General features: G+C 33.5%; 2 protein-coding genes across 5 annotated transcripts in view; one reads left to right on the top strand and one right to left on the bottom strand.

Moving 5' to 3' along the window:
* Positions 1–20,693, top strand: part of Ubr3 (Ubr3 ubiquitin ligase) — a 28,632-nt gene extending 7,939 nt beyond the window's left edge. The window contains exons 9-28 of one of the 2 annotated variants that reach the window (XM_018505599.1): positions 11,780–11,961; positions 12,104–12,243; positions 12,406–12,548; positions 12,742–12,908; positions 12,988–13,231; positions 13,446–13,602; positions 13,848–14,081; positions 14,224–14,388; positions 14,612–14,772; positions 14,907–15,378; positions 15,754–15,899; positions 15,988–16,134; positions 16,739–17,047; positions 17,268–17,496; positions 17,655–17,870; positions 18,012–18,280; positions 18,598–18,954; positions 19,314–19,445; positions 19,531–19,670; positions 19,939–20,693. In XM_018505599.1, coding sequence (XP_018361101.1) covers positions 11,780–11,961; positions 12,104–12,243; positions 12,406–12,548; positions 12,742–12,908; positions 12,988–13,231; positions 13,446–13,602; positions 13,848–14,081; positions 14,224–14,388; positions 14,612–14,772; positions 14,907–15,378; positions 15,754–15,899; positions 15,988–16,134; positions 16,739–17,047; positions 17,268–17,496; positions 17,655–17,870; positions 18,012–18,280; positions 18,598–18,954; positions 19,314–19,445; positions 19,531–19,670; positions 19,939–20,056 — 4,128 coding nt within the window. In that variant the 3' untranslated portion in view covers positions 20,057–20,693. The remainder of the gene's footprint in view (positions 1–11,779; positions 11,962–12,103; positions 12,244–12,405; positions 12,549–12,741; positions 12,909–12,987; positions 13,232–13,445; positions 13,603–13,847; positions 14,082–14,223; positions 14,389–14,611; positions 14,773–14,906; positions 15,379–15,753; positions 15,900–15,987; positions 16,135–16,738; positions 17,048–17,267; positions 17,497–17,654; positions 17,871–18,011; positions 18,281–18,597; positions 18,955–19,313; positions 19,446–19,530; positions 19,671–19,938) is intronic. The other variant, XM_018505600.1, reaches the window with a different exon arrangement.
* Positions 134–8,619, bottom strand: orion (chemokine-like protein orion). 3 transcript variants are annotated; one of them, XM_018505601.1, is made up of 9 exons: positions 8,434–8,619; positions 7,543–8,349; positions 2,658–2,799; positions 2,247–2,387; positions 1,932–2,149; positions 1,357–1,577; positions 949–1,187; positions 693–822; positions 134–605 (listed from the first exon to the last, which is right to left on the bottom strand). In XM_018505601.1, the coding sequence occupies exons 2-9, from the start codon at positions 8,125–8,127 to the stop codon at positions 272–274; spliced, it is 2,010 nt and encodes a 669-aa protein (XP_018361103.1). In that variant the 5' UTR covers positions 8,128–8,349; positions 8,434–8,619; the 3' UTR covers positions 134–271. The 3 variants fall into 3 exon arrangements, with proteins under 3 accessions (XP_018361103.1, XP_018361104.1, XP_018361105.1); XM_018505602.1 differs by lacking the exons at positions 7,543–8,349; positions 8,434–8,619 and adding exons at positions 3,080–3,686; positions 4,715–5,005; XM_018505603.1 differs by lacking the exons at positions 7,543–8,349; positions 8,434–8,619 and adding exons at positions 3,080–3,686; positions 4,863–5,005.
* Positions 20,694–24,784: the final 4,091 nt, after the last annotated feature.

The following is a 24,784-nucleotide window of genomic DNA, read 5'->3' as shown; positions in this document are numbered from 1 at the left end:
TCTAAAAACGGAAAGGGTTCAAGATAAAGAAACATACTTTTATGTTTCGTATCCCAAAATTAAATTCCAACATCTATTTTTCTTGCTTCGTGTTTATACTTTATTCAAAAATTTCAGTCAATTTTCCTTAAAGCTGAAATATTCGAAAGTCAACATTTCGTATGCAATAACTCGGTACATATCTTCTTTTACCTCGATACGTATATTGAGGTCCTTGGCAAATCACAGGTTCTTTAATCGTTATTTCGATAAAGTGAAAGATATAATATTTCTACGTGGCTTTTATCTCGTTCGGAGTTTCGAGAACCGGCGGCGCCGGTGGCAGATCAGCTTGTAAGTGCGGCGCGAAGTCGTAGGTAGTTAATTTCAAAGCAACGAATCCACCCGAACCCTTTCGACCCTTGTGAAAGATACCAGCGCCCGCCAACGGCACCGGCGGATTCGGTATGACTGGTTGAACATCAAGGAAGGGAATCGTACTTTGTGCGGCGTCCTTTCGTCGATCGCTCGGTGCGAAGTTCAAATATTGATTTTCTTCGGTGTCCGGTTCATTTGGTACGAAACTGTGAATCGGTATATCGGGATCGGTGTATTTCAGCTCAGTTCTAAAAACAAAAATATTCAATCAGTTTTTAGTGTCATCAAAAAGATTACATTTCTTTATTATGCTAAAAAAGAGAGAAAAATTTCACCTGTCAGTAACGTCATTACTATGCCAAAAGCTCTTTTCTTCGGGTTGAATTAACGATCCGGATGTGAAGTTGAATGGAGTTATCATTATTTCCAAATTTAGACGGCTACCAACCATTCGGAATCTAACGCCTAAAACAGATTTTGTATATTATATTATATATTTTTTTTTATAAAGAATTCTTTATATTTGGCCCAAGAAATTCGCATTACAGATTCGCAAAATGTATGTGTTAACCAAAATCAATTTCGAATTACCTGTCAACAGATGATCTGGTTTTGCCAACAGATTATCGAGATCTAAAGCGCGTTTTTCCCATACTATTGTATGATAGTCAACGCCGCTTCTAATGTGAGAGTCCATGATTGAAAAGACATCAACTGGTTGCCATTCGATTGTTGATACATCAATTCCTCCACGTGGAAGTAACTGACCCTCTTGGATTTGTATATGAATAATTTGATTTATCTTCCTCAGTCTTATTCCTGTTATGACTCTATAAGAAAATAAGTATTATACTTTCAGCTATACCTTCGTATAGATTTTATTGATTTTATTATGTTCTATTAAATTTTATTATGTTCTATTAAATTTTATTAATTCTGTTAATTTTATTCGTTGTGTTGATTTTTATTACTCAAGTTATTGGCTATTTTTTTTGTTACTTGTTGTTTGAAATATCAGACATCACAGATCGGAGACTGAAATATCGATCGGAATTTGAATTTTGATCGTCGCAGTAGCAAAAACAGTAGCTACAATGCCAGAAAAGCCATCGCCACCAGCTGTCGACTTTAGTTGTTCCTTCGGGACACGTTTTTGAGTTTCCATAATGAAGACCATTTTCATATTCTATATATTCGTATCGCCTAGTACTGTTTCTGCCCTAAATGTGAAAAAAATTGAATTAGTGATTAGAAAAAACTATTATATTGTTTTTTTAAATTGCAAAACAGGTTTTTTAAATTCATACTATTTTACGATATTTTTTCTATTTTTGAATAAACTATTTTTTTTATTTCGCTATTCCAGTTTTGTAATTATAATTGTAATTTTATAATTATTTTTAATTTTCCGTTATAATTTTAGAATTAATTATCTTTCTGAGTTATACAAATTAAATTTTGCTAATTTTTCTGTAGTGTATATAATTCATAATTTTTTTTAGTTGTTTTTAATATTATCTTAATTATGTACAAATTCTTCGTACAACATGTGTGTGAGATTTAAAAATACTTACCGCGGGGCAGATCCACATGTCGGAATCAATGTACTCGCAATGCAATATCTTACCATTACATTTACGTTGTTTCGAACAAAACTGATTCTGATAGCAACCGTACACCTTAGTGTATCCATAATAAGCGCAGTTCTCCTTGCACGTGTTTTCAGTGTTTAAATCCACTTCATTTACGATATATCCTTGGAACAGTTGCTTCAACTCGGTATAGGTTTCATCTAAATAGAAATTGTACATACAAATTATACATATCCAATTATAAGTCATATAAATTAATATCTTTGCAATGTATTACTCTTATTCAGGAGGCTTTACCTAATTTATGTACACGTGGATCGCACCTCCAAAGACTTCTCGGGGCGTATGCCATTGCAGTTTTTACGGCTCTTAATGTCTCGGACGTTCTTATCGCGTATTGGTGTTTCAACGTCTGTATTTCCTCGCTAAAGTTATTGCCTATGTTAAAGGATTTATCAAGATTAGGTATATTCGAATTGTAATCGCATTCAACTAGATTTCTCGATTCGCGATGATCTGTATCAAGCGCAACAAAAATCAATTTCTTTAGAGAGCGTTTTTATTATTTTTCTAAATTGCTATATTTAGCTTCGTTTTAACTTGCGATCCAAAAAAAAGATTAGTTTTAATTGCTCTGTGCAGATCGCGCGACGTCGAAAACACTGTATGTAGGACGTATATTTAAACGTGAGTATCGGTACCACGTACCTTCGTTGTACAGACGTAATAGCATATATGAGAATTGAATCATAGTGTAACCCTTGATCTCCGTCAACGCCACGACATTATACAAATTGTACAGCAGTTGCTGCGGCGATTGCATCTCATTGCACATTTGGTTCGATGCTTCCTGCACATACAAGAATACTTTGCAAATATTTTGAAGAGTATATGTATTTATGCAGATTTGAATGTTATTTGTGATCAAGAATGAACGCATCGCTGTGATATTTAATCCTCAATAGAGATGCCATGAATTTTTTTAGACTTTCGATGCATACGTGTTGAGCCCTTTTATGCCTCAACTAAAAGCCTTAAGTATCTGCTTATTAAACAAGTATTTCCAATATGAAAAATGTCTCCTAAAAAATTTGTGGGATTTTTTACAGGATTGCAGCCGTCTTAGATACCTTAAAAGACACGATGAACAACTTTTCATTGACAATCAGATTCGCGATACGATCGAGCGCTATCGGGATCGCAGCGTTCGCATCTCGTAAGATCGTCTCGGCGAAATTTGCGAGCTGTTTTGCATTGATCGGTGAATTCAGCTCGACAATCTCACGTTGCATTTGCCGGAATACCCCGTACAAGCCATTGACACCCTTGATCTCATTCTGAGCCCGGGCCCAAAGCCATAGGGAGTCCAATGAGTTCAGGTAGTCCTTCCGATCTGGAGAGAATTGCTCGTCTATCTGATTGCCGAATCTTTTGTACGCTTTGATCAGATACAGGTACTTCTCTCGCTCTTCGACGTTCATCCACTTTTGTTGATTGGCTAGATCTTCTCTGAGATCTTTCTCCAAAAATAACAAAGCTTGTCTAATTGTGTCGATCGACGACGCGTCATTCTTGATCGCGGCGAAGGCTGCTATAGCCAATGACACTCCCAGCAAGCATGTGAAGTATCTCATTCTTGGAATCGAACCTTCGCTGATGAGTCACTCACTTTGTTTACGGTCCACTCAGCAGGATTTTAATTTCTTTCTTTGTCTTGTTTTCTCGATGAGTGTTGATCTGGAGAAAGAAAATTGAAGATTCTAACAATATAATTGCACTGTGAACTGCTATTATTAACGCCTGAATTTATTACGTCTATTTCGTTGTTAGTATTATTCAATATAAATTTTTATTATCTCGTATGTGTTAATACTTCTACATTCTCAATTCTACATCCTCGACAACAATCCGCAAGATAAAATCGAACGATCTTTTCGCGTCAGTGAGCTTGAGAACGATGGAGAAGGAAGATGTTACAATCATGATAGCAGGGGGGTCATGACACAAGAGAGGAAAGAGGCAGCGGCGGCTAATGACGCGTTAATACATAATCTAGAGCGGCTAGGAACTACTGGGTGACGCTGTTTTTCTCCCACAAACAGTATGGTTAAATAACCACTCCTGTTAGCTGCAACAACATCGTGGAATATTTCGCGAATGTAAAGCTCTTTTTCTTTCGTATTTTTTGTCTCTCTTCGTCCTTCGTAGCTTCCGCTTACTTCAAGTTTCAGTTTCACGAAGCCGCAAGGCTTATAATATCGGATCATTATCGCGATAAACAGTATTAATCTACATTCCGTATTAATGTAATCCTAGGAACTAAAATTATTGCGAATTAATGCGAATTAAGAATTGGAGATTAAAATTGACAGTGATATTGAAGAAAATAGACTTATATAATAACAAATATAATATATTTGTTGAGAAAATACTCAAATAAAATTAAACTGAGGATAATGAAACGAGGTACTAAATAACAAAAATTTTGATGCAGCATCCAAAAAATTTTTCGGATGCTTTTAATCTTTTTAACGTTTATCTAATCGTTAAAATGACAAAATAGCTTCGAGAGATAATAATTAAAAAATAAAAAGCTTCATAAAAACTTCACGGTGTATTTTAAATATACCCGACTCGGGAGTCGGTCTAATACAGTCTAATTGATTGACTTGACACCCGAGATAATACTGCGTCTGCTGATATTTTCCAGATATTTCTCAGATCCTGTTTTTTAAAGTTTAAGTTACAATCTCCTGATAACATACGCGTTCAAAATAATTTCATTTAACACCCTTTTTCACACAATGTCCATTTTAATTCGTTTCTCTTAGTGTTTAATGTTTTCGATTGTCGCAATTTCGAAATCCATTAAGAGAGACAAAATTTCGCTAATAAAATTCGCCAACGAGGCACCTTTTCGTGACACGGTTGTACGCAGTTCGCGTATCCGCGGAATGCGGGTAACAAGCCCCGCTTACTGTTTCGGAACCAGCAAGTAAGAGCAACACTACCGTGTGACCGACCGTGCTCGACTGAGTTTCACATTATACACCAATGTCTCTTGCCCACCTCTGGTCTCCACAAGCCCCCACGTTATTCAGACTTTAATGTTGTGTATCTTATGCGCATGTTCCGCGTCCTCCTCTTGTCCACCCGGTACATTCACACTTGGAGAAGAGAGTACAGCAGTTGCAAAAGAAATACGCACGCAAAATACTCTCACGATGGTTGCATGGAGAATTTAAAATGCTAAATAAAAAAAAATATTAGATGACAGTTTTATACATTATGAAAAGTTAACGTATAGGAAAGTTTCATAGGAAGTTTGTCATTTATTTCACGTCTGTTTTTGTGATTCTTGTGTTCACATTCTGCTATAAATGGACATGGTTTCGTTTGATTGTTTGGTCTAAAGTTCAGCTAAAAATAAATAAAAATTGTTTATTTGCAATCTGGTTATATCTTCGCATTTCAGGAAACTTTAACTCTAGATTGAAGAGTTATCCAGCTATACCAAGTTCGCCATTTCCAAAAATGAAAATTACAAAGAGCTATAGAGAGTATTAATTTTAATCACAATTGAGTTTATATCTGTAATCTTCCTTCTTCTTTTTCAAGACGAATTTAGTGTCTTCGACGTCTAAACGATGATTTGAAAATAAGTGCTGAATTACAACCCATATACCTTTCTGGTGTATCAATTAATGCGCAAAAGCTTTAATCAAATGACTCGGGTCAATTCACTAATTCGTGTCATTTGCCACGGTGTATCCGGAGTATCGAGTAATGACGAATTTCCGTCGACATAATTTCCCTTTTCTTTCTATAGGTAATAAATACGGAGTATAAAGTCACTCCGTCACTTGATCCAAAGTGTGATACCATTTCTCGCTACGCAATGCCCACTGCCCGCACTTAATGGACACAGGGGGATTCTTGTTACGATATTATCAGACCACGACTCACTCACAACAAGGGATCCTCGGGCTCATCAATTCATCGTATCAAATACGTTCTCACTTTCTGCGCTTTGTCGCCTGAAATCTAAATTCCTCTTGCTACCGATGTCGATGAGAAGGACGGCGTTGACTCGTGACTAATTTCTATGTTACTGTATGACGTGACTTCTCTAAATCAGCACAAAATCACGCAGATGATAGTTCTTCCTGTTTATCACGTGTGTGTGTTATCCTACTGTTCTTTAGACACTCTCTGCAAACGTGTTATTGTTTGCACTCGTGTCTATGCATGTATAATTATCATATCACCCTTTATTGCTGCGTAAATAATAAATTGGATAATGAAGATAAAAGCAAGTGATACAATATATAATAAACGTAATAATAAGATCAAGAAATATAATAATGTATAATAATTAAATGAAACCTATAATTATATGAAATCATATAATACCTCATATAATAAACTCAAAATAATAAATTATAAAGTAGATGCAAAAAAAATCAAAAATTTGTATAATAAACTCAACAATAAATAACTAAATATAGTAATAAAATGTAAAATATAATAATTATAAATATAGCAATATATGATGTAGCAACACATGATGAAGTGAAAGACATTTTTTGCCTGTTTAGAATGAGTCACACGTATCTGTAGTACTTTCAAGAGGAACGGTATTTTTATTTGTTTATTAAAGTACACATTCCTAAACGACTGAGGGAATATTCAATTTTCTTATGTCTTTAAAATATTCAAGCTTCAATGCAATGCAATAAACGATTATTTTTAATAGAAGCATATAAATACATAGAATCTTGTTGAATCAATTTGCTTTTAGGAGAAGTAAATCCGTTTGGCATATATTTTACTTCTAATAAGTTATGTGTTAATAATGTAAATATTTTAAGTGTGTGTGTGTGTGTATGTATGTTATCACAACATTAAATTCGTAGAAATAAATATTAGGCGGTGACAAAAATTTAATCGGCCCTCGAAGAATGAAACAAAGCAAAGCGAGTGAATCACTATAATTCTTTCCAGGAAACGGTCGTTTTTAAATCACGTAAACATTTGTTTATAGTTTAGATCGTTAGTGTTAATATTAAAGATAAAAAGATTAGCATTGTTCTTGGAAAATTTTATTAAAAAATATATACTATTCTCTGAATCAATAAATCTGTTCGCGTTGCTTGCACCTTTTGCACTCAGGGTCTTCACTTTCTCTTTTTTCAACACTCGAATATATATTTGGATCTGTTCATGTTACTTGAAATTCCCAAAAATTTTTGCACTTAAATCGAGATAAATACCTATATAATTAGCCGTTGAAGAGAAAAAAAAAAGCGAAGATTCTGAGTGCAAAAAGTGCAAGCAATACAAACAGATCTTTGATCTTGTTAAAAATTTTTGTAGGATATTTTAAGTAACAACAAAACAAATCTAATGCTATATAATATTTTCTCTCATGAGGGACAATAGGAAGCCTCGAATCCATTAACGTTAAAGGGGGGGAGGAAGATATTCCAATAGAAAAACAATTTATATTTATTCTCCAAGCTGCCTAATATTGGCCTGGAATTCATTTTCTTCGACCACGTTCTCAGAAACTTCTCACATGCCAAATACCCACCTGCATCTGATTAGCTAGAAGCACGAGGATGCTCCTGTTGTACACCTGTTGCTCGGACGGCACCATGAGCCTGTGTATCGACTTTAAAACGTCCGGTAACTCTCCCAGTCTTGGCGACACGCATGTCTTGGCAAATTGCAACATTGTGTACTTCTCGTACTTGTCCGGATTGTCAGCGTACATCTCGAAGAGTGTGTACAGCTCCTGCACTTGACCGAGGTAATGATCCAGTTCCTTCAGGCTGTCGTCGAGCCTATGTTGCATAGGAAGTTGCAACAGCAATTGCGACAGAATCGTATCGCTTTTGTCCTCCACGAGCGCCTGATATTCATCGATCTTCTTGGAGACCTGATCCATCCGCTTAAGTAGTTGACGTTCCATCATTTTCATGAATACAAGCTCTTCGCCGGCCTTCATGTCAGAAGGTAAACTCGAGTTGATCATCTCCCAGGATTCCAACACGTCCACCACGGCTTGGCGACCCAACCTGATCAGATCGATCGCGTCGTTTATACCGATTCCAAAGACGCAGCCTGCGCTCGCCAGGACGACGAGTAAGATTATCCTTTGATGGTCCCTGGCCATTTGGGAAAAGAATACGAGCGGGAAACGACGCGACGACAAAGATCAAGATGTCGGGAGGATGGCGCACAGCGCACGCATTCGCCGTCTGCGATCGACGACGCTAACACGCTAGGACTAACGACTGTTTGCTCGCCGTTCACTCGATTCAGACGGGGCGACCGTTATGGGCCGAGGACGGTAACAGACGTGAATGGTAGGGGGTATTGCACTCGCAGCTCGCAGCTACGAGAATACAAGATATGAATGGAATTGATCTGTTCGTTTTAGTTTACGTCTTTTCTCGTCGCAATATGAATACACATATACCTTTGTTCCCATTCTTAGTGGATGTGCGATAGGCGTATCGATACGCGTATCATTACGCGAAGAAATAAATTTTTTGCAAAAATGTCGGTTACAAGAGTAATTTTACTCTTTTAGAGTGAGATTTTATCTCAAGAAATTTAGACAGCGCAAAAACGTCGGTTAGAAATCGCCTTTGAACTTCAAAGGCGATTTGTAACCGACATTTTTGCAAAAAATCGATTTTTTCGCGTAATGATATGCGTATCGATACGCGTATCGATACACCTATCGCACATCCCCATTCTTACTATTATACGAAATTGAATGGTGAAGGAGGAGGGGCGAGAATTGCGGAAAGAGTTTAGCTACGAGGAACAAAATCTTTTGTAGCGAATTCGGTTGCTTATAGGGTTGCTATATCTAAAAATCTCTTACCTAAAATCTAAAATTCTATCCAGACAAAATTGGAAAAAAAATAATATAAAACTAGTTTAAAAATACAAATTTTAATAAAAATTTACTCTTACACAGTATTATTTTTCAAACAATTTAAAATCACACACACAGAGTTTGATTGAATAAAATAATAAATTATTATTATTTTTAATATAAAATACATGTTACAAAATATATACAATATATAATTGTATATATAGTATGTATAATACAAAATATATATATAATTGTATATATAGTATGTATAATATAAAAAAAATAAATTTATAAGCATACGTATATATTTTTATCAATATTACGCTATTTATTATATTTATTAGCAAAGAAAAATCAAAAGAGAGAAAAGAATATTGAGCATATCTCACAGATTATTTTATCAGACATAGATATAAACACGACGCTAGACTATTCGGCGTCTCCATGCAGTATTTAAATCCACGCTTTTTATTACGTATAATAAGGCGCTTATTTAAATATTGCATTTAAAAAATCATATTTATGAAGAAAACAAATTTCAAATAGCATAGGAAAATCGAAATTAAAAGTTTATTGTTTTTTGTAAATATTGACAAAATATATCTCCTAACATCTTTTGTTTTTAAAAGGATGTTAAAGCCTATTTTACAATGTGCTCTTTGTTTCTTGCTTTTTACTTCTTGCTTTTTCCCCCTTTGCAACCGTTTAATCGACAATTGCATTTCTTGTTACGTGTTTCCTGCTTCTTCCGAAGTTCGTTAGCTTTTATTTCGAGCGACATAAAACAAAAAACCGGATAAGAAGCAACAAGATGTAAAAAATAGCGAAAAGCAAAAAGCAGAAAGCAAAAAACACATTGTAGAATAGGCTTTAAGGAGATGTTAGGGGAGATATATTTTGTCAATATTTATAAAAAACATTAAACCTTCAACATATGACTTGAAATTAATGAGTTGGAAAACTGGGATGCGTTCAGGAAATCAGGGTATTGGTAGAGTGAGGTAAACTCTGGGTGCGCCCCAGAGTGATCTAAATGAACGAGTTTCTGAACGCCTTGGATGACGCAATTGAGGTGTCCCTGCCTGTTAGAAACGAGAAGGTTATAAAAGGATAATTGTTATTACACAATAAAGATTTTTCAGTTGCATAACTTCAAAATCAGTTTTATTAATCATTAAATTTTCCATTTTTTCCTTCAAAAAGAAGTGAATCTTTTAATAATCGTGGAACTTAACCCTAGTCTTTGTCCCATTAGGCACGTGATTTTGCAGTGCGCATGCGGGACGATTTTTACCCAATTCAAAAGTAGGTTGACGATAAAGTAATCTCGGAGTGATCCAAAATGTTTCTGAACGCTTTGGGTAAGTTTATACCTGAAGTTTTTGAACACCTAAGGCGCACACTAGAACACTCCAGAGTTATCTAGGCGTAATTCCTGAGCGCACCCCTGCTAATTGAACAACAATTGATAAAAAACACTGACATTATTTATCTAGATTTGACATTATTTATTTATATGGTAATAGAAGAAAAAGAAGTTGAGAAATTCAAAATCAATGGCAAGAAAATAGTTAATATCTTCTGAATAATCTAAAAGCGTATTTCTTTTAATAACGTATTCTATTTCTTCTAATATAGCGCATTATATTTTTTTGTCGCGTAAATTAATTACATGCTATTGATATATAGAATATACCATCAAGTTGTTTGATTACAAAAATATATTTAAATTATCAAAATTTCTTTTAACCACTTGAAAAATTCATAAAATATTCTCAATAAAATATTCTCATAAAATATTCTTAATAGCTTATTATCTTTATTAATCACAAAAATAAATTAATTTACAATATTTTAAAAGCAAGAAAGATAATTAATAGCTAAAAAAAATTATTTAAAAATGAACTAAATGACTAGATATTAGTTAATTTTTTTATTCTTCCTAAAAATTGTCTCTGCTATGTTCACGCAATAATTACTATTTTATTTAAAATATTTCTTAAATTTTTTTTAAATAATTAAAAATTGCTCTCTTAAATTAAAAAATTAATTGGTAAAATCAGCAAAAAAAAAGTTACATTCAACTATCTAACACCTCGTGTATCTCTATTGCTGCGCTTGGCTTAGCGCCGAGGCATTATCATGTCTCCTGATACAAGTCATGTGGGACAATTGTTCAATACAAAAGATTAGAAAATCAACAAAGAAGTAGAAAGAGAATGTTATAAGAATCACAAGATGTACATCAATGTACACCCATTGTTAGTATTACTGGGATTAAAACTTTTGTTCTAAAAAGTTTGATATGCATAAAAGAGTAGCGAATTATAACTGCTCATTATATCGATCCAGTGACTTTTGTGTATTTCAGAATTTATTTGAAAAAATATTTCAATTTCATTGTACAGATACAACAAACGCAATGGTAGGCGTCTCTAAAAAATAGTCTCATGTCGTGCTTAATTTGCGTAGTACATGTTACGCTGCCTCTGCGCACGAGTAAATAAATCTACTATAAAACGAGGTTTTAAATTTATATTTCATATGTTTACATAAGAATGTTATGCGACATGCTCTTATGTAAGTTTGTGTGCAATTGGCTTATATACTGTATGTTACCCGAGATATGAAAAGATTAAATTTATATCTTCCATCAAAAAATGTGCTTTGCGAACTCAATTTAATGACATTGATGCAGTAGAGATAAATGAAGGCCAACTAGATATTTTGCACGACAGTTTTATGAGAATGTCTACAGCAATCGTAATATTACAGTATAGTTATAAGTTGTCATAGTTATAATAATACATTATAGTTATATTAATTTTTATGAATAGTTACAGAATATCCAGTACAAGATAATATTTTATTTTTTACATTGATTGTTTATGTAATATAATGAATAACGTTTTCTTTTGTGCATTTTTGCTTTCAGGTGGCCTTCTATGAGATTTTAAATGGATTGTGGGTTCGCAATGGATTGCAAATAAAGGGCCAAGCAATGACCTACATACAGTGCAATTTTTGCAACTCTATGGTGGACGCGGATCTGTATCTGCTGCAAATCTGCGCCACAAAATTAATGCCAGATGTCTTTCTGAAAACTGTTATCGAAAAGTAATATCCTCTACCTCGTTTCTTTTTACGTCGAATCAATAATGCAAACGTTTTAATTTATTTTTAAAAAAATTTAAACAATAAGAATCTTACTTTAGACCATATATGTGAGAATACAAAAAAAAATTTATTTTTATTTTAGATTTCACGTGGTGGAATGGATGAGTTTATGCCTGTATCATGCCCCACAAAATGAATACCTTGAGGGCGAGCATGATACTCCGATGTTGGAAAGTTGCCTAACGTTTTTGGCTACGTTAATCAACGTCAGAACAAATCTTGGTGAGTTTTTAATGCGGTTTCTAATCGGTTTTAATTCGATTATCTTAAAAATGTCTCACTTTTTTTTAGTAATAATAAATTTTATAATCCTTGAAACAATAGAAGAATATTAAAACAGGAATAAGATACTTATGTTAAGACATTTATATTTTTTTACATCAGGTTTATCGGATCCCGAAATGTCTCGTCTTGAAATGGTGACCTTACTATGTATGAGTGATAAGACGCATAGTCAATTGATGGAACTAATGCCGGAACGCTGTGGAACTACTCAAAACAGAGACTTTGAATCTGTTCTAGCTGATGTAAGTTCACGTATCATGTACATTTGAAAGAATTATTTTATTCTAATTTCTATTTTTAGATACATATAAATGTTACTTAATCATACAATTACGTACAATTTTTTGTATTTCATACATATATGTGTGTGCATATAAATAAATTTTAAATAGCGTTGTTGATTCTCTTTTATATAACAGCATAATGTGTTTATAGGTAGCGCAATATAGAGCTCCAAATCTCGAGGCAAGTGGCAATATGCAACAGGGTATGTATGGACCAAAGGGTCGCGTATGGGAAGAGTTATTTGATCCTTTACATGTACTGTTGAGAGCGGTTCATAGGAGAGACTTCCAAATATCTATGGATCGTTTCACAGAATAGTATGTATCAAATTTATCGGTAAAACGCATGTGTTTGAGATATTCTATTTTTTACCAATATTATATTTTTCTGTTGCAGCGTAAAACAATCAGGCAAGCTAAAGAATAATGCAACTCTTTGGCCACCATTTAGACAACCGGCTCCGGTTTCGTCGGACTATGATGATCCTCGTATAGTTCTACGTTCCAGAGTTTTTCATGCTATGATCTTGATAATACTCTATAAGGCTGTGAATGGACGTAACATATCGGAACATGTTATGGCATTGGCTATTTATCTTCTAGAGATGGCAGTTATTACTGCGGAACCGCCAGATAAATCTGTAAATAATTATTTTGATAAAATAATTAATCTTTAAGTTGCTTTGAACAATTCAATCTTTTTCTTATATATGTAAGTTATTACTTTACATAGTAAAAAAATATGTAATTCATTATTATGTGTTTTATTTTGTTTGTATGATTTTAATTCTTTTATATTTCTTTTAAAATAATTTTGTCTGTCTGTATTATTTTACACTATAATATAATTTTCAGGGGAGTCCTTTATGCCAATACACCGGTGGCAGCTTCCATGTAATAAAGGATATGGATTTAGCTGGATGGTACGAAAGTGACAGTTTGTCCGAAAATCTGAGAACAACGATACCTCAAGTGATTCTAGTCCAAGAGTCGGAGCATAGCAGCTCGGACAGTAAGTATAATACATTACAAGTTTGTCAAATTTTTATAGCGTAAGCTTTATTTTATATAATTGATTTACTTTGAATATATATTGATAATAAGCAAATGATATTGATAACAATATATAACATATTGTAATTACAAGTATATTATAAAATGATAAAATTAATGTATATAGTAATAACTTAAAAACATGTTAATATATTTAGTATGGCTTAATACACTTTCTAATTTTTTAAAATTAATAATCATTAGGTGAATTTGAGTGGGAGATGATTCATGGAGAGATGAGCGAAGTTGCGACATCTTTGATGTTGAATGACGGCGCAGATGACGGCGCGGAGGAAGTCTCTTTGGAACTGTTGGGATTTTCTGTAGACACCGTTAGAGATGACAATGGTGTGTCGAATGCGAGTGCATCATCTCTACCGGCTTTGCTACCGTCAGTCGAGAGTGCTGCATCTCTGCCAGCATTACCATCAACAAGTGGTTAGCAATATTTTCATGTAGATCATATATTGCAAAGTTGGTATATATTTTTTCAAAACATTATTTACTCTATTTATTTTTCTTATAAATAATTTATATAAAATATAATATTGTTATATAATATTGTTCTATAACATTATAGTGGAATATGGTATGGCAATTGTACCTGAAGATGGAATTGTCGCCATACCAGCTCGTAGTAATAGTGAGGATGACTTAACGATACCTTTGCAAAGAGCTCTGCCACCGTCTGAGGAAGAATCGATGGCAATCCATCTAGCAATTGAATCGCCTCCTTCACCAAATAGTGCGTTTTTTATACTTTGTAATTCATAATTTTTATAATTCATAATTTATAACTGCGTTTTATTATTAATGTAATGAAGATGGTTTTTGAAAAAAGTCATACTTATTGGAGTATCTCCTTTTGAACATTTTTTCGTACATTTTATTCTGTTAAATTAGGTATATATCAAAATTAATATATAAATGATGTTCTATTTAATTATGTTTATGTTAATAATAATTAGATGAAATCGGCGGACAGCCAGCATTACCGCCCGTTCCTCAACGCCCGGCAGTTTTAGCTGGAAATGAAATAGTCACAGCGCAACCGATTAATTATAGGGCCACAGAAATTGTTCCATCCACGTCAAATTCTTACAAACATTTTAAGAGGAGAGAGCTACAAGTATAATATAATATACACATATATACTACTAGCAATATTCTATATTTTCTTTATTTCTTATTATATACTATATATTTTAATATATTTGCCACTCGGTTTACCTCATTGTTATAAAATATTCATGTATCTTTCAGGGTGGACCAATGCAACCGCAATCTGTAAAAGTAGGAGAGAGCATAATCTCCTTGCTGTTAAAGTTACATTCTCAATTATCCGGTGTACCAGATAGCTACAACCCCGAACAAAGTGCAATGTCAGACAATGAAGTCAGCAGCAGCAGCAGCAGCAGCAGCATCAGCAGCAGTAGTAGTAGCAGCTCTTTTGTATCACTATTGCCTAGTGAATGGCGAATCGGTGATGGACCATTTTTCATATCGCAGCTACTTAGAAAAATCGCGGATTTAGACCCTATATGTAAAAAAACGATCATCGAGACTAGGAACAAATTATGGCCTCGTATGCAAGAGTGCGAGGAAGATGAACAGCGTGAAAAGGAGAATCGCGAACGAGAGGAACGACGAAAAAGGGCAAAGGAAAGGCAACAGAAGCTGATGGCGGAATTCGCTAACAAACAGAAACAATTTATGGAGAAAGCGATGGAAACCGGTAAATCTATATTAAGTGTACTTAAAACTCGATTGGGACAGCTGTTATTGAGATCCGATAATCTCAATCTGGTGCAACTCGCCGGCTCGCGTAAAGTACGGCAGTGTCGCTGCGCTTGGTTTAGCGCCGAGACACTACCGTGTCTCCAGATAATCATCTATTTTGTGTGTATATGTCTACACATATAAATTATTAAATGTTTGTAAAAATTGTAACGTTTTTGCAATATTCTATTCTACAAGAGAAGTATGAATTTAGTTAATCGGTTATATTAATGAAATATATAGTAAAGAATGACTCAAATAATATAAATAAAATTATGTCGATAAGGGCTACGAGCCAAAAGATATTAATGAAGTAATTTTTCTCTTACAGAGGATGCAGATGCATCTGGGATGGACTGGGATCAAGAGGAGAATGAGACTAAACTGACTAGTAAAAAAGAGTATGACTGTGTGATATGCAATCAAACCACTCCCAGCAGTGAGGACAAACCGATGGGACTCGTTGTATTAGTTCAAGTACTGTTTTTACTTTTTATCGCATGAAAAACATTTCGCATTATATATACATTATATATATATATGTATATACGTTTTCTTGATGTAGGCAACTAGCATTATTGGCCACGAACGACAACAATCGGATAGGTTAGTTCTTCCCACGTCCGATGAAGATCCACCTATACCCAAAGGAGATACCCGAGGCGCTCATTTTGACCGCAGAATGGACGAGATGAATCGTTTATTTGATACAGTAAGTGAACAATATACTAATATATTTACTTACAGTGTGTGCTGTATACATTTTTTACGATTCTTTCTTTGAAAGAATATTTTATATTTTGCTGTATTCTTCATTGTGACTAATACAACTACAGTGAAATTGTAGAAGGTTGACGACTGATTCTATTGAACAATGCGCTTGGGACTGGATATTTAAGTTGATTGTAACTTCCAATAAAAATAGCGTTTATACATCAAAATTTGACTAAAATCTGGACAGACTTCCAAGGGACACAAAGAAACATGAGTCTATACTTTCTGAAGAAAAAGATAAAGATGTATGGAGACTTTAACAAAATTTACTCGTCTAACAAGAAAAAATGAAGCTCATACTTTGTTTATGCATATTTATTATTAAATGTCACTATATCCCAAATTGTTTTGAAAAATGCCATGCTAGAAAAATGTTAATTATTTTTATTTCTGTATTGTATATTTTTATTATATTTATTTTTAGTTGAAGTAAATTAATATTAAATGGTTAGTAAGATATTTTTTTAAATAAAATATATCTACAAGCAGGTGAAAAAAAAGCATACAATATCTTAACATTAAATAATATTTTTATTTTGCAGTTGTCTTGGCTGCTCTCGGTTAATATAGGATGGGAAGGTGGTGTCCATGTGCAAACGTGTGGTCATCATTTACACCTCGACTGTTTAAAATCCTATTTAGAGTCCCTTCGTAGTCAACAACGGCAGCAAAGTCTAGCGGTGGAACGAGGCGAATACCTGTGTCCGCTGTGTCGACAATTAGCTAATTCTGTTTTACCGCTGTCGCCGCAATTGGGTGAATGCTCGGCAGTGGTGCGATCTCGTCATGCTTCTACAGCGACCATACTCGCGGATCTAAACACTTTTCTCAAAGAGATACAACGAAATCCTGTATGTACATAATAACTTTTCTTTTTAGCAATTTTTTATTTAGTATTATTATAGATTATTTATACCACAGAGGGGAGTATATGTTCATTGTGTTTTTACATGCAACATTAATATTAGCGTTAAAAGATTAAAATTAGCTAACATTTTTATATGTATAACATTTTTAATTAAGATGTATCAAGGATATATCATTTATGCTGAATATATTTGTCGGTTCCAGGTGTCTTCAAATCTGTCTGTGGCAATGGGAAAAGCCATGGAAGATATGACGAGTTGCACGTATCTAAAGTATAAACAAAAGAACTGTAAACCTAGTCACCAAAGCTTGTTCCTTTTTGTAACTTCAGTAGCTCGAACTAATTTTGAGATTGAACTTGTACAACGTGGTGGTTCGTTGTGCATTGCACCACCTACTACAATACCTCTGATGCCTAAACGTGATTGTATAGGTATGTTCTTAATATCGATTTATCAACCTAACTTCAGATATCCTGCTTAACTCTTCTGCCTTCTATTTATTTACCATATGCAATATGTAATAATCAGTATCTGGGTGATATTAATCTGTAGATATGAAGATTAGAAAAATATGTGTTTTTTCTTTCAGTTGCGCTTCTTCATGTTTTGGCGATGCATGCTCGGGTACTGACCACGTGGCCAGTGCATCATGTATGGCAACAACTATCTGGCATATCGTTGATGGAGGAATCGACGTCATCGCTCGCCTTGACACCACATGAGAGACAGGTTCCTCTGCTTCTACGAGACCCGACCGCCATGCTCATTCAATTCATACTGCTGTTGCCGTTGCACTTGGATCAAAGTACGCACGTTTTAAGGATTTTTTTTGCACTTTATATATATGTCGAAATAAATTATGGCGTAAAGGCGCATATTTAAAACACATATTTATTTGAATACATGTGAGTAATATTCAAGAATTAATATTCCCCTTCTTCCACAGCATACTTTTCTGGCGTGGTAAAAGTCCTTTACAACTTGCTGTACTATCAAGTAATACTACAAGTAAGTTGTAACTTCTCACGAGAAGAGCGAAACATGATCCTAAAGAAAAGATGCAGCTGCGCTACTACGCCCTCGGAAACTATACTGGCCGAGATTATCGAGTATTTCAGTGAAAGCGGGCTCTATCCCGGCACGGACGACAATAAACCGTCTACTTCAACCTCTCCCACTTATGCCAGAGTGAAATCGCACTGCATTGAGCAGCAAGTATGTTCTATAAATAGAATAGAGCTTTTTTTATATCTAAACATGTTTTTTTTTTAATTAACTTTTTACGGAGTAATTTATCACGCTTTATGTGTCTCATAATATTCAATATTTAAATGATAATGACACCTTGGAAGGAGATATAAATTTATATCGTTTTTGGCGTAAACAAATTGATTATTTCTAAAAAAAATTTCCTTATGTTAAAAACACCTTAAATGTTTCAGTATGATTCTTTGATGGAATAATACAGATGTATATTTTTATTATTTCTACATTTGCTATTTGATAATTTGATTTGCTATTTGATTATTCAGATCCAATCATTGTGTTTGCCGTTTCTGCGAGTGGCGGCATTGTTACGTTATCATCTATACGAGCAGCCGCTGCCACTGATCAGAACACAGCAGAGCGAGTTTGTGAGACTGGTATATTATCTGGAGCTAGTCACGGAAGGTATGAGCTGGGACAGCTTCGATTCGACGGTAGCGCTAAATTGGCAGGAACCAGAGGCGGGTGTGTCGGTGCCGCTCTTCTGGTGCGATCAGTTGATCGCGTTTCTCGCTAATTGGCGTGGCCATCAACCGGCTCGAAATCTGATAATGGAACAACATATATCGTGGCATGTGCCGAAACTAGTTAGTCTTCCAAGGGAATACGAAAAAATCTTCACGGTAAGATCCAGTAATTAGAATATATATATATATTTTTTTATGTAATATTATATACATGTATTTATTATATATATATATATAATATATATGTGTGTACATGTACAAAGTTCGTTGTATTTAAAAATATCGCAGCTTAACTCATTAATTCAACTAATTTAAAAAATGGAAGCAAGAAATACGCATGAATAAAATGGTTATAAATGATAAAATATAAACATCTATATTTTAATTCAAACATTTTATAAATTAGAATGTTTTCTTTATATATGTGTATTTGTACTCTATTACACACAACATTTATGTATTATTTTTATTCATATGCTTTTATCCATATAAGTATATATATTAATTCTTTTCAGTATTACCACGAGCGACAGTGCAGCATGTGTCATTCTGTACCGCCGGAGATCAGCATTTGTTTGTTATGCGGCACTATTGTCTGCCTCAAACAGAACTGTTGTAGACAGATGAATGTGTTTGAAGCTACTCAGGTGAGCATAAAATTTACATATGCACGACAAAATAATTATTTACGAATATCAAACTGTAAACATTTTTTCACTTTTATACTTTTAGCATTCAATCGACTGTGGCGGTGGGACTGGCATCTACCTCGTAGTGACTTCGACTTACATTATCGTGATACGCGGTCGACGAGCGTGTTTATGGGGATCTTTGTATCTCGACGACTTTGAGGAAGAAGATAGAGATCTAAAGTAAGTATGATTCATTGTGTACAATATAGAATAAAAATATATATGAATAATAATGTGTGATTAAACATTAAATATTTGTTATTCTAATTTTTAACATGTTGAAACTTAGGCTATATTTTATTTAAGTATTTGAATTCTTTCATGACAAATTACAAGTTAATTTTTTTTTAAATTATATGACTTTTTTAATACTATATTTGACTAATTATATAACTTTTAATACTATTATTTAATATTCTATTGTTTGATATTATAAATAATCTTGTAGACGTGGAAAGCCCCTGTACCTCAGCCAGGACAGATATCAGCTTTTGGAGCAACAATGGCTGGCTCACAGATTCGATCATACGAAGAGGACGTGGGTATGGCATCGCGATGCTCTGTGACCCATCACGATGTTGTCGAGAGTAGCTCGTCGCACCTAATCTCAGAATTGAAGAAGACTCCCTTTCTTTCTTCCTTCCTCTCTCTCTCTATCTCACTCCTGCGACTCCCACAATTTATTCTCACACAAAATGCCTCGCCCTTTCGCAGCAATGCCCGTGCTTTAGAGACTAAAGGAGATAGATCGTCCTTGACGAATATTATATATTTATTATGTAATCACGAGTAAGTAGTAGACATAAACAATGAATGAAAGTATTAAGAAAAAGAACGCTCGTCTGGAGGGAGAATAGATTTTGTTCATATAGCTGCGCATAATAACTTGAATAATACGTACTAGATCTGTAGAAATTGTGTATGCTCTCAGAATGAATACCTGTACATTTCAAGTATACCTGTATATATTTAAGTATATACACAGAACTGTTTCCATATTTTAATCTTTCTGTATAATTGTCTCCAAAATTAATGGTTACTTAAAAGGAAAAGTTCGAATCAAAGTTACACATTTTTCTTTTAAATTATACAGCTGCATAGAAAAAATGGAGTAATTTTGATCCTAGACATTTTTGTGCGATAACCAGCAATCTCGGAGATAGTTGTAAGAGAAAAATTAAAACGAGATCCTGTATATATACATATACATATATATATATATATATATATGCATGTAAGCATATATAAATTGCATTATAACAAAAAAGAAGTACTTATCTAGTATGTAGTATTTGTATTTTTTAGAAGATGATATATAAGTGATAACAATCGGAGAGAGAGAGAGAGAGATATGAGAGAAAATTGTGTGTTGCTTTGAGCAAGAAAAAACTTATTCATTTTGAAAAAAGAAATAATTTCCAATTTGTTTTGCTTCGCCAGATACTTCATGCTGATTCTACAATGAGTGGGTAGTTGGAAATCTTAAATCTTAACCAGTCTTAACCCTCATTAGTCTTATCCTCACCTAAATAAGTGACTTATGATTTTTCGCATCTACAAGTTGTTCGTTGTATAATGTTGTTTAGCTCGACTAATGAGGAGGAATAAAATCGAATTTGGTCAGTTTTAAGAAAATCGATAGTCGAGTACAAGTTAGCTATTGGCCAACTTCACCGATAAGACTCAGGACTATAGACTACCGACTTATTGTAGAATAAACATAGATATTTATAAAACAAATACAAATTTTTAATTTTTTTCATACGGCGAAGTTATATATATCATATATAGTATCCAGGGTTGCCAAAGACCTGGAAAACCGAGAAAAGTCAGGGAAATTGAAATTGGTCATAGAAACCTGGAAAAGTCAGGGAAAAATGTAAGTCTGGAATTTCAAAATTTGCTCACAATTTCCTTAAACTGCTCCTATTCCAAATAATTGTTATAATATTGTAAATATTATATCGTATCGTTTATAGTTCAAAACTTGTGCACTTTAAACGATTTTAACAAAATATTTCAAATTTATATTTTATTCAGTATTTTTATTTCATTCTTCTTTTTCGTCGTAACTGCATTCTTTTTTTCAAAACTAATTTATTTTTGCTCGAATTTGCACCCAAAATTTTACTATGCTACTAAACTTTTTTTGCATTTTTAATGTAGCTTTCTTAAAATCCTTGAGTCTAAATGTTAAAATTTACATATTTTATATTAGTCATGGAAAATTTTCCATTTTTATCTGGAAAACCTGGAAAAATCAGGGAATTTTAAAATTCATTTTCTGTGGCAACCCTGATATATGATATATATGTATAAATATGGTATATGTTATATATAATAGAAAATATAACATTACATACATATATTCTTACACCATGGATTGGAACATGTCTGGAAGCATGACAATCGACAAATTAATGGCTTCTCGATTCATAATACAATGCAAAATTGAATTATTATAAAAAATTAGAAAACAATTTTTTAAATTACAAAACTACAAGAATATTACGAGTCTAAATTATCCGATGCCATAGACATGTAAAATATATAATTTTCTTATTCATTATTATGTCTCGTTCTCACAGATTATACTAATGGTTATATAAATATGTAATTATATATCACATAATTTTTCATTTATGGACAGAGACATTACATCCTGCTCTCAAATTTTGATAAAATTTTAATAAAATTGATTATTAAATTTTTAATTAATATAAATTTTACTGAAAATATAAATGTGTTATTAATTAAATTTATTATATTATATAGGACATATTAAAATTTATAATTAAATTTTTAATATTGTATAAAAATATTATTAAGTTTATTACATAAAAGTACTGTTAAATTTGTTACATATGTAAACGTAAAAAGATCTACTTATATAATTTATAATCTATAGCATCGGAAATTGAACATATATATATTTTATTTTCAATTTGAATATTTGTGTCATGAATGAATTCTCTTACTTTATTATATCAATGCATAATAGTTGATTTGCGGTACATCGCTTGTTGTGAAAGAGCAATTTGTATATCGGATATTTTTGGAGAATAATAGTAGGATATATACATATTTCATAATTTGTGCTTTTAATTTTAACGGTAGAACCTCCGACGAACTTTGAATTAATTTTAATAAAAAAGTATTTCTAAATTTTGTGAATTGAATATTCGGGAAAATAAAGAGTATAATTAATTTAATGCGAACTCTTTATTTTCATAGAATTTTAATAAATCAATTTTAAATAATTGATTTTCATACTTTCGTATGAATTTAATTTTACGATTACGAAAAGGTATATTACAAATTAGAAACTCCAATTAGAAATTAATGTCCATCGTTAAAAAAAAAATCACAAATTGTGGGCTATTCTGTATGTAGCTACAGCTAGACTTCATGCAACTCTGAATTTCTTACCGCATATCTAAACATATTTGCGAAATGAAATTTCTTCTAGAGAAAAATTTCTCCTCCCGTACTTTCGTATTGTACAAATGTAATAACATAGCTCGCCACATATTGCATTATTAGTCAATGCTCGAAATAAAATAATTTGTATATAACTATATGATTATTTTTAGGATTGTGCTTATAAAAGTAAGAGTTTATAATAAAATATGTACGATTTGAAAGAAAGACCTGAAAGCTAATGAATTATTATATAACTGTCGAATATGATCAATGTATAAATAAAAGCGATTCTAGCCAAGATTGTTTCGTTATTTCTTTTGTTGATTATTAAAATTATTTACGTCTTGAACTGAGATCGTATTTTGAAATATTTAGTATACAGGGTAGGTCATTTTAATCGTTCCAGGCGAATATCTCAGAAACTAATAGCGTTTTCGGCCCGGCCGGGTTTGCACCAACTTGGGTCGGAAAATGCTTCGCTATTGGTTGACGTTACACGCTCTACCAATAGGAGAGCATGAAACATCATTACTTCAACCCAAGTTGGTGCGAACTCGGTCGGGCCGAAAACGCCATAAGAGATACAAGAAAATGTTTTATATGAAAGTTGTCGATTTTCTTGGGGGAAAGAAGGTGGAAATATAGGATAAGGGGCACTACCAAGGTCAACGTACATTTTTTTAATAAAATCTCATTTTTTATTGCATATTCTTGTAGCACGCTTCGAGAGCTTTCCAAAATACTATAATAAAATATTTTTTCATGAAATACTTTTCGAGTTAGGGCCTGCACACAATAGAGGAACAAGAATTAGATATTAAGATTTCAACCTATCAGAAACCGCGTATTCCGATGTAATCAGTTTCTGATAGGTTGAAATCTTAATATCTAATTCTTGTTCCTCTATTGTGCGCAGGCCCTTATAAGACTTGAAGTTACAGTACTGCCGATATTGGCATTAAGACCCGTCTACAATACACGGAGTAAGAAGTAAGAGTAAGAAATTGACCAATCACAGTCGAATGTGAGAAGAATAAATCGACTGTGATTGGTCAATTTCTTACTCTTACTTCTTACTCCGTGTATTGTAGACGATGCCTTATGCAAGGTGTCCGACCGACGACTAAAACCTCTTGAATGTTGTTCAGTATTATGTCCTGAATAAAAAAAACATTCGTTAAAATCAAGGTCACTGGAGATTGTTTCTCTTATTTGCATTTTCACATATAAAAATGATTTTCAGAGTAAAAATGAAAATAAGAGAAACAATCTCCAATGACCTTGATCTTAAGGGCCTGAGCACAATACAGGAACAGGAATTAGATATTAAGATTTTAACCTATCAGAAACTGATTACATCGGAATACACGGTTTCTGATAGGTTGAAATCTTAATATCTAATAGCGTATTCGATTACTGACTCGACCCGACTCTGAGTCAACAGTCTGTTCTTTTTACAGCTGCATTTCTTACACAATTTAGCTCTTCTTTTGCAGCTAAACAGAACAGACTATTGACTCGGAGTCGGTATCAGTAAATATCAGTAAAAATCAGTAAATCGAATACGCTATTATTCTTATTTCTCTATTGTGCGCAGGCCCTAAGGCTCCTGACTTCTCAGCGGTCAGCCAAGAACTCTGCGTTGACGGTGGCGACACAGTATCAGACGGCGGTCTGGCAAAATCGGTAGCCACACACTTAAGCACGAGCCCATGTCCGTGTGCTCGTTCTTATATGTGTGTCTTCTGGCAAAATCGGTAGCCACACACTTAAGCACGAGCCCATGTCGCAGGCGAGCACACGGACATGGGATCGTTCTTGTATGTGTGTTACAACGCCACACCACGATAAATGGCCTAACTTATAGGCGT

The sequence above is a fragment of the Trachymyrmex cornetzi genome, unplaced genomic scaffold (genome assembly GCF_001594075.2).
Source record: "Trachymyrmex cornetzi isolate Tcor2-1 unplaced genomic scaffold, Tcor1.1 scaffold21, whole genome shotgun sequence".
Taxonomy (NCBI): Eukaryota; Metazoa; Arthropoda; class Insecta; order Hymenoptera; family Formicidae; genus Trachymyrmex; species Trachymyrmex cornetzi.
Note: the sequence above shows the minus strand (reverse complement) of the source record. Positions and strands in the feature narration are given on the sequence as shown.

What these genes read in the sequence shown, in the direction of transcription:
- orion (XM_018505601.1), bottom strand. Translation starts at nt 8,127, where the DNA reads ATGGCCAGGGACCATCAAAGGATAATCTTACTCGTCGTCCTGGCGAGC. An exon ending in TCCACGTGTACATAAATTAG is followed by an intron (nt 2,150 to 2,246) that starts GTAAAGCCTCCT and finishes ATTTCTATTTAG; the next exon opens with ATGAAACCTATACCGAGTTG. An exon ending in TCTGATATTTCAAACAACAA is followed by an intron (nt 1,188 to 1,356) that starts GTAACAAAAAAA and finishes ATTTTCTTATAG; the next exon opens with AGTCATAACAGGAATAAGAC.